Genomic DNA, 14,717 nt, shown 5'->3' on the forward strand with positions numbered 1-14,717 from the left:
TAGTAATGACAACTAGTTTAAAATATGAGCGTTTCTCAGATTAGCTCCAGCAAAAACGCAACTCCAACAGCATAAGGTTTTTGGTACCACGCAAGAACTTTAAGCCCTATTTCCCAGTTGGATTTCTGGGATGGACAGCAATAATGCTGTTTACTGTAAATATTAATTTAAGAGGACTCTGTGAATCACCAATCAGGTATTTAAGCGACATGGTTCACTGGTGCTTTGGGAGTGCTGATCTGCATCACCATAACTATGAATTAATAAAGTATATTTTAGTACCTGCAAGCGACCAGTGGAAACAACACAACCTCCCAGTTCATTCCACCTGAAAGAGAAACAAAACAGAACGACTTACAAATCATTTAAAAAAATAACAAATCATACCATGTATTGATCTGCTCAGTGAAAAAGGGTGACAATTAAAAACCTGCCACAAAGCAAAACTGATATCCCTGAATAGCAGAAAGCAGTGAAAACTCTATGCAGCAGTAAGATGTTGTATTTAAACCACGCTGCAACAACAACAAAAAAAAACCCCCACAACTAGCCTTAAAGTAGAAATACTCCAAAGCCATACAAAATATTTCCTTTGCTCCCCATAAAACAGCGTACGAGCAATACAGTGTTGCTAGATCAGATCTTGAATGCACAAAATCACAGAATCACAGAATTGTCTAGGTTGGAAAAGACCTTGAAGATCATCAAAAACTGAATGCCAATGATACAGAGGTAGAGGCATAACATACACTGTAGCACAAGCTGGCTGATTTAGATCTCCCCCTCATACTGATTCTAGGCATACATGCCGAATACATACATATGTACAGGTCTCAGAATTTTGTATAGGCCTTAACTGTACCCCAGAGCCAGAGAACACAAATCAGAAATTAATGACATTTTGAGGTAGAGGAGTAGTTATGCTCGGTGCCAGTAACCCTGGAACTACTGAATATTTTCAAGTTAGTAAGGTTACCTAGCCTGACCAGAGCACTGCTATCACAAGCTTATATACTACATTTAAGGCTCACCAGACTATCTCTACAGAACACAGCATTACATGGATGTACTGATCTTGTTCCTGCTAGTTTACAGTTGCCATGTTTGCTGCACTGCATGGCAGAGAAAAAGCTCTAAGAGACCCTATGAGAGTTTTAGCTCAGGCTGTTTCTAAATTAAGATAGGCTAAAAAGGCAAGGGTGCTCTTCATGTAAAATATGAATGCCCATTTGGGTAGTGATGAATTAGATCCCTAACATGAAAACTTGAATCAAAAGCTTACTGAACTTCTGATGTGGAAGTTACTTTACTTCTGGATTTTCATGGACTTGAGAGAATTCAGCTGACTAAATAATTTTCTAGTTTTAAAAAAAGTTTTAAATTTTGTATGTATGAATACTATAAAATCCATTGGAAAACACCAGACTCAGTAACATATAGGTGACAGTTATCTTGTTAGTATGCCTCAAAAGAAGCTACTTATTAAATTCCAAATGTTGTTTGCTTTGTTAAACTTACCCCCAAATTTAGGATTGCTTTGGTTTAGGTGAAAAAAACCCAACCCTTTATATAAACACACATGGCACAGGTTACAAATTACAAATAATGGTTTGCAGTAAGAATTCATTATCAGTAGAACAGCAGCAGCATAACTGTACTCTTTCAGTGTATTAGTATTTCTTAGCATGTGCCTTTAAGTGCAATCCTTTTAGCTATAATAACAAATTATAATTTTTCATATTAATTTAGCACTTAAAATAAGAAATAATGTAATAGACATAGACATTTCAGACAACTCTCCAAGGAATAGATGTTAGTCATTATGCATCAATTAAATGATACATACTTTTCATCTGGCCGCAAGATACTGCAGTAGGAATCAGGACGATTTACAAAAAATCCAGTCTTCTTCACTACGCTTTCTGCAATGACATTCAGTCTATCCAGGACATTGCAAAGTTTGCTGAGGAAAGAAAAGAAAAATACACAGTCAAGATACATTAATACTATAAAAATTTTCACTGCTTGGAAAGTTTTAGTAACAAAAATTATTTAAAGGAAGACTCACATCACAGCTTTATTTATCCAACACTAATTATGTCTATAGTTTTCTTAGATTTTACAGACTTAGGAAACAGACAGTGACCGTATCTGAGCAATTTTGTTTACTTTTTAATAAAACATATTACATAAACTAGAAGTGAAAGACTTCAAAAATCTAAAACTCGTTGACTTTTACATCACACTAACTTTCCTCTACCAAATTTTCTGTGATTCACAAAACAAGAATGAGGCAGAAAAGCTAAATCATTATACCTTCATTTTGTTTGCAAGGTGCTGTTTTGTTAAGCAACATTTGTTTCTGCATGTGGCCTTCATCATGTCCTGTACCTCCTGCTCAGATCAGAACATCCACCCATTCACTCTTGGGGACTTTAACTTCTGTTTACTCATAATTTTATTTTCAAAGTTTTTATTAGAGTGTTTACATTTCAAGTAACAAAACCAACTATTTATTTTTTTTAAGATTGCTTATACTGAGATGGAAGCAGTATTTTGGAACATTTCCACCAGTACTACCTTCCAGCAAAATTACTTCGAAACTACATGTTAAAGCAAACACATTCTCAGTATTCCTGAAACTGTCAATTCTTTAGGCAGACATATACATTATCTTCCATTCTTAAATATCTCTTGCTTGCATAAATAATTAATCTCGTTCAAAGCCCTCAGGTATTTTTTGTATCTGTGCTAGGGTGGTTATGTGTATAAATATACCTCAAGCTTAAAGCTAGAATGGGAACCGTTTGATCATTTGGTATCATTGGGACAGACCATTAAGCTTCATCAGCATCACTCCATATGAAACCCAAGAACTTTCATCTAGCATATCTTCTGAAAGGAAATCTACCCTTATTTTGAGATTTGCTGTTTAATCATAAGACAAACAATTGTGTATACATCTAACTGTACACAATGCCATTTTAGAATAAAAAGGAGTGTGAAACCATGTCAAACTTTAAAGTAACAGTGTCACGCCTACATGACCCACTGTATCAACCAACCTGGAATCTCAAATAGTGAATAAGGATTCTTTTCCATGGCTTTTTTCATAAAATTTTAATTGACAAACATTAATTAAATTCCTGCCATTTGAACCATATCAGGTTTTCCGTTGTTTTGCTCAGACTGATATAGCAATACACACCTGAAAGTTGATCCAACAATTTTTATCATTCTTCTAGAATTTCTGGCATTATGAGATACAGTAGACATGCAGATCAGAGAACTTTACAATCAAATTGTACGTTACAGAATATATTTGCATTTCTAAAATACATGCTTCTAATAATGTGTTTTCTAACATTGAAATTAATGACCTTATTTCCTTTTGGAAGAGGAAATGGAAAAGACTGATTGATATGAAACACCTTGTTTTCCAAAATTTGTAACTCAATAAATTCAATGACCAAAACGGAACACCTGACAGAATGCAGTATTTTGACTAATTCAAAATAAAAAGTGAATGCTGATGGCTTTTTTGTCACTTTTCTCTAAAGTTTGCCTTTGCAGAGAATTTCAAAGTTTTCAGGCCTTGCTCCACTTCGGTAAGAAACCACAGAAAATATTAAAAATCCTTCAGAAAGCTGAGGTTTATTCTGTCCATAGATCTTAATAAAATTCTCCCATCACTCCTAAGCTACATTCAACTGAAAAGTGACACACTCAGTAGCATACTGTTATGTGTATTGTGGCTATGAGCACTAGTACAAACAAGGATCTCTTCTACCTTTTTGTGTATTTGGCCATATCCCAAGGTATATATATAATTGCATGCTCTGGGGGTAAAAACTGGTTGAGATATGTCACAGCAGCAACAAGTTCTTCGCTAAGAATCCTTTCATGCTTTCTTTTTTCACGTTCCTTTAGCAAAAAGAAAAAGAAGTTAACAATTTTCTTTAATATATGTAACCTGCATACATACACATATACATTTATGTATATATATAACAGAAATTAAAAGTGGAAGTTGTAACAATAGTGGGCAGTTCTTCATAACTAGTACAATTAAATTAAGAACAGAAGAGACAGTAAAATCTAAACATTCTGGGTTTTTAAAAATTGATCTGTATTAGTAGTAAAAGTCACCTGTTTCAACTATGCATAATCATTGGCTGAAAAACTGAACCCTATAAGAGCAAAGAAGAGCACATGGAAACGAGAGTGGTAATACAGAAGAAATGGACAAAGACAAAAGAGAAAGAAAAAGACAGGCAGGAAGTATCCCATTCAATTCTGGGGTACAAGAGGAGCCAGGAAAATTCTTCTGCATTACTGGCAGAAGATAGGGAACAACAGTTCCCATCTTCTAGCTTTGCAATAATTTAAAAAATTTAGAGTTATGTTGCCGTTCTCTGAATATACCACATGTTTTCACACCCTATATATTAGTATGGCTTTCCTATCAACTTCATCCAAACTAAAGTCTATACTGAACCTGTGTTATAGAACCTGTTTTAAATATATAATAGCAGTCCTAAATAAACAAACCCAAAGGAAACCTAATACATTCATTACTAGTTAAGTTTCTAGGATAGACAGATACAGGAGGACATAGATTTATATTTCAACATTTAAGAAAACAAAAGTATTGGAGACAGAAGTGCCTAGCATTTGTGTAAAAGCAATAGTAAATTCCAAAAAAAGGTGTTCAGATTTGGGGGCTTCTCCCCCTTGCCTTTTGTGTCTGTGTTTTTTTTTTCCCAAGCGGTACATAAAGTAATAAAGAAACATGAATTTTAGCATCTTAATATTGAGCATCTACAGAGAGAGAAGGAGAGAGATGCATTTTCAGCCCTTGTATCAAAAGCCCTGTGAATAAAAGCATATAATGATTCACTGTCAAGATCATGTGAGCCCGGACTCACACTATAACAATGGCTTTTGAAAGCTATGGCTGCAAGAGATAAAATAATTTTCTTGTCAACAAATGCTATCCTAAGTTGATTCCACAGACTCTTGGGCAGTCTTAAAAGCACTCGTACAGAGGAAAGCTTCTACAAAGAGAAAATAGGTTACCTAGTTGCCATTTATTACAACTTAGGACTTTTAAAAGCTTTCCTTTTGTATTTTCCCTATTTTTTTATACTAGGAATGGATCCTACATGCACATAAAAGATCCTTTTTTCTACTGAATACAGTTCTACAACATGATAAATTACATGATTCCTTTTTAATGACTAAAAAGAAATAAGATATAATTCAAGCAAAACAAATCAATATATTAAACTCAAATATGGAAACACACACCACTACAGGAAATGTCTGGATCAGAAGAAAAAAAAACACAAAACAAAAAACCCCCCAGCACAAATACAAGATCTAATAACCAAAATTACAGGGCCACCCAGAATCCAGACTTTGTACCACAGCCTCTCACACAGCAGTGAATTGAATTACTGCAGCAATCATGAAGCTCCCCCCATTAGTCCACTGATGGCACTGCCCATTAGCTAGCATCAGATGCTTCAGTTTTCTCTGCTGCTTATTCTGCCATGACTCTACCAGATGGAGCAAACAACGGAAGACAAGTCTTTATCATAATATTTCAAATAACTCAGTCACCTGTGACACAAAGCCTACAAACCTGACTTTGCATGGAACCATACTATTTTAGTATTTTTTAGTGCTAAGTTAAACTTAGTGGTAAACTTACTTGGACTTACTCACATCTAAGGGGTAATAGCAAAAATCTGAAAACAGCAGTGGAAGGTTACTGTAAGAAGTCTATAAACATGGGAAATGTCCTTTTTTGAAGGGTGGTAGTGGAAGCAGTTAGAGTTACATACTACACCATGTAGGATGAGACTTAGGAAGAAAATATTCTTTGTAAGCTAACGTTAGTTTAGAACACAACCAAAATTACAGAGACTCTACAGAAGTGAACATAATATTAAAAATTGGAAAACATATAGAACATATTCAAAGTATTTTACCTTCACAAGATTCAAAATAATAATAGGAGAGCCAAATCTCTGAAGCATTTGATCAAAGTGAAGAGCAGCAACATGTGCAAAAGGATCGGCTTGGTCCACTGCAACAAATACATATGTTCATATTAAGCAAGCTGTAGAGTCACTTAAATCACTTTCCCTTAAAAGTACTCTTCACAAAATACATGTTTATTCCCTGACAGTAATGATACAATTCCATACTTCCCCTCTTTTCATGCAAAAGCTGTTAAAAACCCGCAAACTTCCCTTTTCCACATTGGAAGTGACTTCTTAATCAAAACTTTCATGAGATGCTTACAAAGAGCAATTATTCTCACACCATTAAAACTAGCCTAGATGTTTTCCACCATTTTCAATAGGTTCAAAATGCTATCCACAATACTAAGACAAATGTAGCTAACTTTGTATACAAAATAAGCACAAAGAAAGCGGACATCTTCAAACAGAAGTTTTTTGTATTCCATTTCTGAATGTAAAGTCTAAGATGGAGATTTCTTTCTATTCAAATTCATCAAATGCAGCATTTTATATGGTTGAATGTTCATATGCTGTGGTGTTTATTATAAAGAACACTGATTTACCTTAAACTATGGCTTCCCAAAGAACAAATGCATAGATAATTTGTTCATTTTTGCAAATTTAGCTCTCACTCCCTCAGCTGTTCCTTTAGAACACAGCACTAACCATTATCTATCACAGAGAATAATTTGTACATACATGTTATGGGTGGCTTAGGCATCATAGTTGAAATATCTTGAGACCAGTACAGAGGGACAGATCCTCGAACCTGAACGTAGGAAGAATAACTCCCCGCAGAAAATGACATAACTGAAGCATCATAAAGTATTTGTTCAGTTTCTACTTCATTAGCAACATCTCCCTAAAACAAACAGAAATACACATAGGACAAACATGACACTTCAGAGCTGCCGGCATGACAGAGAACTGATTGATTACAGAGTACAATTAAACTGTAAGACACCAAATCAGAGTAGTGAGAACACCACTGAAGGTTAAATTCCCATTTGTCCCTAAGTGTATATTATCAGATTTTTATTTTTTTCCTCTATTTGGGAAATAACTCTAAGTGTAAAACAAAGAACTGCTGGTTAAAACTTATTATTTTAAGAACAGCTTTATTGTCTCAAAAATTTAATGATAGCTGTGATAACATTATATAATAGCATAATTTACAGTCAAACCCTAACAACCCTCTAAAACATTTCAGTTCTCCAGTCAGACAAGCTCAAATTTTCGTATTGTTGGGGGGCAGGGAGGGACCCCTAAAATCACATTTAATTTACCTCACAGTTTGCTCCTCGTTTCAGAAAACGTGTTCCAGCAAATTTGCTTGATCTTCTGGCTATCAGAGTGACATATATAGGGCGACCATATATTAACAGTTCTTGAAAGAGAAGTTAAGGTTTACATGTCACATGCAATTTTTTGTTCACTTACTTCATGGAAACAAAAATAAATTCTGAAAAAAAGAGGTATGAAATTGAAACATCTGATTTATTAAAATCTCCTTAACAGTGATGAGTATCCCTTCCAAATTTCTTTTGCAGCTGGGAGAGAGCACTGACCTTTCCAACAACAGTTTTTAAGAACTTTGAAAAGGGAATCTACATGACAATCCATCAACCACTTTTCACAACATACAGAAGAGAAGTATTTCTGTTTTATGAAGTGACAATGGAGGTGAAATAAGTACAAGATTCACCTTGGGCCACAAATAGTACTTTTGCGAATATTGGGATTAAAGCCTGGGAGCTTCTCTTTTCAGATCAAGTACATTAGTCACCCTCTAATTATTTGTCTGGAAAAGTAGATCAATTTGCAACTACTTAAATAACAACAACTGAAAGCCAGAGGCAAACAGCTACAGATGCAGCGGTGGCTTTCTTTTAGGCTTTTCATTTTTTATTAAAAACAAAAAAGATAGAATCAGATGTCTAGCATGACTATCACTGCTTCCTTAGCATGAGAGGCACAAGAAAGAGGGAAGAAAACATTTGTTCATCAAATACCTAGAGCAAAGACTACCGTCACTCACTAAGCAGCTGCAGGCACAATGCTGGTGGTCAGAACCACAGCTACTACTTTGATTAAGTAAGACCACAGATGAAATAGTGGTATATAAAAACAGATCTAGCTTTCTGTATGGGGACTAAGCCAATGACCAGCAGCCTTACAATCATGAAAAATCAAAACTAAATTTTGCAAAGACACCACTAACCTTAACTTCATAACTGTATTTGCTTCCCCAGATATCGTTGACAGACTTTTAAACTAACATGATACTGTTAATGACTAAGTTTAGAGTTACTCTGTTATATACTAAATTCTTATCAACTAAGATGTTGAGATGGCACTTCTTTGGACTGTGATATCCATTTGGAATTTTTTTCCTCCTACTACAATGTACATAGACCCATTTACCCAATTTAAATAATATATAGTCAGGAAAAAAGATTCTCAGATGTTCTAGTGTTTACTTAACTCTCTTCACACAGTAGACCTCAAGTTCTATCATCTTCAACAGAAAAAAGTAAATACAAGAATTTCTGCAAATCTTAGTTACTAAAAAAACGTTTTTAAGAAGATTAGTAAGAGAACATTTCTATGTCAGCAATTCAGTTCTGTTTAGCTTTCCTCCCTTTCCTCAAATATCTGTGAAAAAATACAGCTGAGCCTTAAAATCCTCTCAAGTTCTAAACCCCATGCTTACAAACTCTGAGAATGCAGTCTATCTGTGTCAGGGCCCTGCTATAAGAACATAATCATACTTACTTAGCATAAAGGCCAGAGAAGTAACAAAAATAAAAGCCAACCAATAATTCTAAAATTGAAAAGTATTTACATGAGAAAGAAATAATTCAATGTATTTCACATGTTCAAACTTTTTAAAAAATAAAAATATTGATAAATCAACATTTGTTACTGCAGTAAAAGGATACTTGATTGCCCACAGAATCCATGAATAATATACAGCAGCCAGTCACGATGAACAGTATTTTTTACTGCATCCAGAAGCTTGCCATTCCACACATACTTTTCGTAAGGCTTACTGCAAATCCCAAATACACCTAGGAAGTTGTTACAATGAAAATGCATTAACAATTAAGAAACATGCTTACCTGCGTTGGACCGTTTTAAAATCCAGGTCACTAGAGCTTTATTTTGATTTTCCCTTGACTGAGACACAGCATACCATTTACTCACATCCTTGAAGTCTGCCAAACACAGATGACTTCAGGCATATGCTGAAGTTCAGCATTTGGAACAGGTTGCCCAGAGTTTGTGGGTGTCCCCTCCCTGGCAGTGTTCAAGGCCAGGTTGGACGGGGCTTTGAGCAACCTATCTAGTGGAAGGTGTCCCTGCCCATGGCACAGGGGTTGGAAATAGATGATCTTTAATGTCCTTTCCAACCCAAACCATTCTATGATGATTCTGTGATTTATGAGGATTTACAGTTTTTCTGTGGTTGCCAGTCACTGTAGTATTTGAGTGAATTCATACAGAAGTTTCTGGTATTTCCAGTACTGAAAAGAGATCTCTGTATGGTAGCAGCAGAGGATTTGATAATAAGGGAAATAAACTGAGTTGTGAGTTCCAGTTAAGGCAAAAATACTTTCATAGGAGGACATTATAAACTTTTCAATTCTGGATCAGCCCTGGAAGATCATGCATAGCCCTGGCCTCCCTTTCCAGAAAGCACGTCAATCCCCTTCTCACATAATTTAGTGTGGTTTCCCTAATTTGCACTAACACAAAGAAATGCAGTAGACCTGCAAATTAAAATTCAATTTCTGATATATCTGGAACCTGAGTCTTTTTCTATTTCAAAAATCAGTACCAAGATGAAAAATGGCACTAAAAGGTGGTGAAGGGAATTGAATGAGTTTAAATCTTAAAGAGAAGGAATAGGACAAAAAGTTTATTACCTACATTTTTTGTGTAGTTTTTTCAAATGAAGTTTGTCACATTGAGTTATAGCGTATCAGTTTGTATGTCAATCCTAGCAGCTAAATGTTCTGGTGGGGGAAATGGATGCATTCTCCTAACAGACTGAAGGTAAAAATGCAGCTGTTGAACAAACTGTTACTACCTAGTCACCCAACTTACCATAAATTCAGGGAAAGCTGATGCAACCATTTTGGTGAAGGAGTGTATACATTCAGCAGAACCTGACCACAAGTGTTTGGTCAGCAATTTGTCCTCTTTCTCATTTCTAGCAGCATTCCTTTTGTGAGAATTTGGAACGACATTTCTTACACATATTCTATCATATGAACAGACACATTACTAACATCTACTGGAAACGGGAGTTGTGTGTGCTATCAGCAAGCATACTGCTGATGGGGTCAAGGTGTCTTTCTCTCCCAATGTTTTCACAATGACATAGATGAGATGATGCCATTGTATGGATTCCTGAGGGCTCAAATAAGAGCCTTTACAGAAGATGAATATTGCTCCCTCCACTTTTTATGATCATTTCTGCCATTGTAGTATTTGACAACCAATTCCTAATATCGTGATATATATGACCACGTTACTAATATCTTTTCCTTGGAGGAGGTGGGGAAGGATCACTTTTCTTTAAAAGGAAATTTGCCCAGGTGGCCAAGAAGGCCAATGGTATCCTGGCTTGTATCAGAAATAGCATGGCCAGCAGGGACAGGGAAGTGATCTTACCCCTGTACTCGGCACTGGTGAGGCCGCACCTCGATTACTCTGCTCAGTTTTGGGCCCCTCACTACAAAAAGGACATTGAATTACTCGAGTGTGTCCAGAGAAGGGCAACGAAGCTGGTGAAGGGTCTGGAGCACATGTCGTACGAGGAGCGGCTGAGGGAACTGGGGTTGTTTAGTCTGGAGAAGAGGAGGCTGAGGGGAGACCTCATCGCCCTCTACAACTACCTGAAAGGAGGTTGCAGAGAGCTGGGGATGAGTCTCTTTAACCAAGTGATAAGCGATAGGACAAAAGGTAATGGCCTCAAGTTGCACCAGGGAAGGTTTAGGACTGGATATTAGGAAGTATTTCTTTACAGAACCGGTTGTTAGGCATTGGAATGGGCTGCCCAGGGCAGTGGTGGAGTCCCCATCCCTGGAGGTGTTTAAGAGTCGGGTTGACATAGCGCTTAGGGATATGGTGTAGTTGAGAACTGTCAATGTTAGGTTAAGGGTTGGATTAGGTGATCTTCAAGGTCTTTTCCAACCTAGATGATTCTGTGAAATAAATTATTTGATTACCTTTCATTTTTTCCATCAGATTTAGGGCATACTGTATACAGCATTACTTTTAGGCTTTGAAATGACAGTATGATTGACATTTTTAAGTATTTAACATAGTAAGTTCCAGTATCAAAGATGAGTAGTTACTCACTTAACGCTCATTATCATTCTTTGAGTTTTAGTCAGTGTAGGTCTAGACTAGGTGATGAAAGTGTCAAAAACGAAACGGTGGACAAACAGTGTCCAAGTTTATCTTGCATAAATTTGTCAGGGGTTGTTTCAGGTATTTCTGTATTTTAACTATGTGCTTGTCAGGCCTTCAGAGTCCCCCTTCGAGGCACAGAAAGCAGGACTAATAAGTTCCTTCTTCAGTGCCTCAGAAGATTCATTTTGAGTTAGAAGAGATGAAAGATGACTCATGCAATTCACACTATCTCAAAGAACCGAAGTTACTATAGAACAAGGGATTTTCATATCATATTTCTCTGTGTATTGTATTTTCTGTGCAACAGAAGTTACTCATCGGGTGACTACAAATAAGGGTGGTAATGAAGAGAGGTTGTTGAGCCTCTATATAATCAGCACAAGCACAGATCCAGGTGTTGCAGCTAAGCTGGCTTCCATATCAAGTTCATACTGTTAAGCAAAATAGTAGCAGACTTCCTCTATCCTATTGTTTTGCTTATCAGTGATGTATTTAAAAGGCATGGTGTTCTACTACTACCTACCTAAGAAGCCTAGTTGAATCTCCACAGCTGTTTGAGACCACTTTTACAGCAATGTATTCATTATGAATCAAAGGTAGCACTGTTATTTCTGATATTTCATGATTAAACAAGGAAAAAAGTGGCATCACATATACAATACAAAAAAGTAAAAAAATTAAAATGTAATTTTTTGACAAGCATTCAGATAATTAGTAGAAGTCACAGGGCAATAAAACATAAAAACTACCATCAACTTCAACAGAATCCAATATTAAGAATTTCAGGGTAAACCTTTTTGTGTGTGTGTGCGTGTGAAGCAAAAGGGAAACAAAATAGTTATCCAGTCTGGCTGGTCATCTTACAGTCTCACGAATATGTTGGATCCAAAGTGAAGGCTGTAGTTTTCAGCTGAAATCAATAATTTTTCTTAGAGTTCCTCATAGTGCTTACTACATCAAGTTGATACTAAGTTCATACAATTCCTGTCTTCAATATTTTCCAACATGAAACAAAAAAGACTTATTAGTACTTAATCAGTTATTGCTTCCCACTCTCTTTGTAAGTCATTCCTGTTGGGAGTATTACAAGTCAGCTGAATAATCAATTGCTGAAAAATGTCAGCATGCTCAATCATCTCCCTGAGTTGCAACGTAAATTAACAAAACAATGACTAATAGCCTCCAGAAATTGCGTTGTTTAAATTCAAATGGCTGTAATTAGCAACTTACATAATCTTTAATTAACTCACGACTTATGAAACTACTGATCAATATGAAGACCCGAATGCTTCTCAAAAAGTAAACTTAAGTCGAACATATTCTAAATGTACTCATGACCAACAACTTTAGTTTAATTAGGCGTATTTGCTTACCACTTCCACCCTGTGTTGAAAGTCCTTCATCTTCAAATATATCAAAACTCTCTTGTCGGGTCTGGGTTGTTTCAGTTTTTAATGTCTCAAGTGGCATTCTCAGGACAGTAAGATTATACTGAAGGGAGTGAGATAGATCATAGCTGTAACTGATAGACAGTTTACATGTATTAATAATTGTAGATGCACAGGACTGTTCTGAAAGCCCTCACTCTCCATCTATACTTATATTTAACACAGTACTATTTTATCCATTAAAAAAAGACTTTTAAACAAGATACACAGATTCTGACTATACAATGACAATGATACAAATGATTTCCAAAAGAAGCTGTACAAACATAGAACCTGTTTATAGTGTAATAGCTGAAACTGCATTTATATTCTTCTTATAACTGAAAACTAAACATGCCTTTTGAACAAAGCATATCAACAAACTTAATTCACTATGTCCCAAGAAGCAGCCCTGAAGATCAAAAATAGCTATTCCACCAGAAATATCCATACAGACAATCTAATTTTTCTGAGATTTAAGTACTACACTCTAACTACTACCTGAACTCAAAACAGCTAAAAATGCAGTCCACAAAAACTATACCTGTCCTCAAATTTGTGATTGCAGCACAGATGCATCTTAAGACAGTGGCTGCTGAATAAACAAAAGGGGCTTTTTTTATTAGTTCCATAACAATAACAAATTCTGCATCTCATGTCTTTTATACTGACAACACTGTACACTAATTGCTAAGTTTTATAAGCCACTAGGATTCATTTCCCCAAGGAGAAACCGAATTTACAGCACACTTGAATCAGAAATACACACAGATTTCCATTTTAGCCTAAGGCAGCATCAGTGATTACTGGCCCTCCTGTAAGTTCTAGATATTCATTAATGATTTTAAAAATTATTTAAACATTGGACATTTAGATTTATCACTAATGATAACAAAGTCTAACACATGTATTCACCACGTTTCCATAATAATGACCTGACATGCTTATCTGTTAGGAAGGAGAAAAAAAAAAGTCTGTTACATGCTCAGTTTGTATATTACAGAACCTTTAAAAGTATCCTAGTAAAAGACTCACTCAGGCTATTACTCCATTTTCCCCTTAGACCACATGTCTTCTTATAACTAAATTCTAATTCTGTTCAGGATTTATATGAAAACCATTCAGAAAAATATGCTATGATTTCAGCCAAGAACAATTTAAATTAAGCCGATAAACATATTTATCGGAGAGCAGTATAAGAATCTTCTTTCCCCTTTACACATGACCACAGAAACAGTGTACATTCATCATCTTCCAAGCAGGAGAGACAAGAAAAAAAAAAAAAAGTTGTATAATGTGTATAACGTTAGGGCTGGAAGACAAAGTACGGAGGAAAAACTCAGGTTTTATACTGTGAAAATGCCTTCCCACGCAAAACCGCAAAACAGACAAGAAACTTTGGAAGGTTTTGTCTTCACAAATACAGTTGCAACAAAAAGCCTTTATTTTCCAAGAGGGAGTATCTTCTGAACTCATAAAACTTTCGGTACTTGCAAGAGGGGTTTTTTGTTTAGTTTAAGTCTTAAAGTCTTCTAACTACTACTGCCAGGTTTATCACATTTCCCCCATTTTTCTGCTGTCCCAGAAATCTCATGTGTAACAGTAGCTGGGACACATAAACTTGTCTTAGGTATGGCATTTATGAAACAGTAAGCTTCATAATGGCAATGCCTAGAAGGCCCTATGAAAGATGTACCCTACAGAGGGTATATCTTAGATGAGGACCTATTTCTCTATCTTTGTTTCTGAATCAAGACAAAGCTTTACTTCTGGAAAATGAAATCAAGAAAGAAAAACTGACAGGACAAGCAAACCCCCTGAAATATAATACTTT

The 14,717-nt window shown here is 35.8% G+C and overlaps 1 protein-coding gene across 1 annotated transcript in view; it reads right to left on the bottom strand.

Annotated features, from left to right (window-relative positions):
- Positions 1-14,717, bottom strand: part of FIG4 (FIG4 phosphoinositide 5-phosphatase) — a 77,349-nt gene that overhangs the window by 44,515 nt on the left and 18,117 nt on the right. Inside the window, exons 6-13 of the mRNA XM_074819357.1 lie at positions 12,830-12,978; positions 8,975-9,103; positions 7,319-7,419; positions 6,732-6,894; positions 5,997-6,094; positions 3,791-3,924; positions 1,847-1,963; positions 283-328 (exon numbers count right to left, since the gene is read on the bottom strand). Of these exons, the coding sequence (XP_074675458.1) occupies positions 283-328; positions 1,847-1,963; positions 3,791-3,924; positions 5,997-6,094; positions 6,732-6,894; positions 7,319-7,419; positions 8,975-9,103; positions 12,830-12,978 (937 nt within the window). The remainder of the gene's footprint in view (positions 1-282; positions 329-1,846; positions 1,964-3,790; positions 3,925-5,996; positions 6,095-6,731; positions 6,895-7,318; positions 7,420-8,974; positions 9,104-12,829; positions 12,979-14,717) is intronic.

Source organism: Strix aluco, chromosome 3, assembly GCF_031877795.1.
Source record: "Strix aluco isolate bStrAlu1 chromosome 3, bStrAlu1.hap1, whole genome shotgun sequence".
NCBI classification, from domain to species: Eukaryota; Metazoa; Chordata; class Aves; order Strigiformes; family Strigidae; genus Strix; species Strix aluco.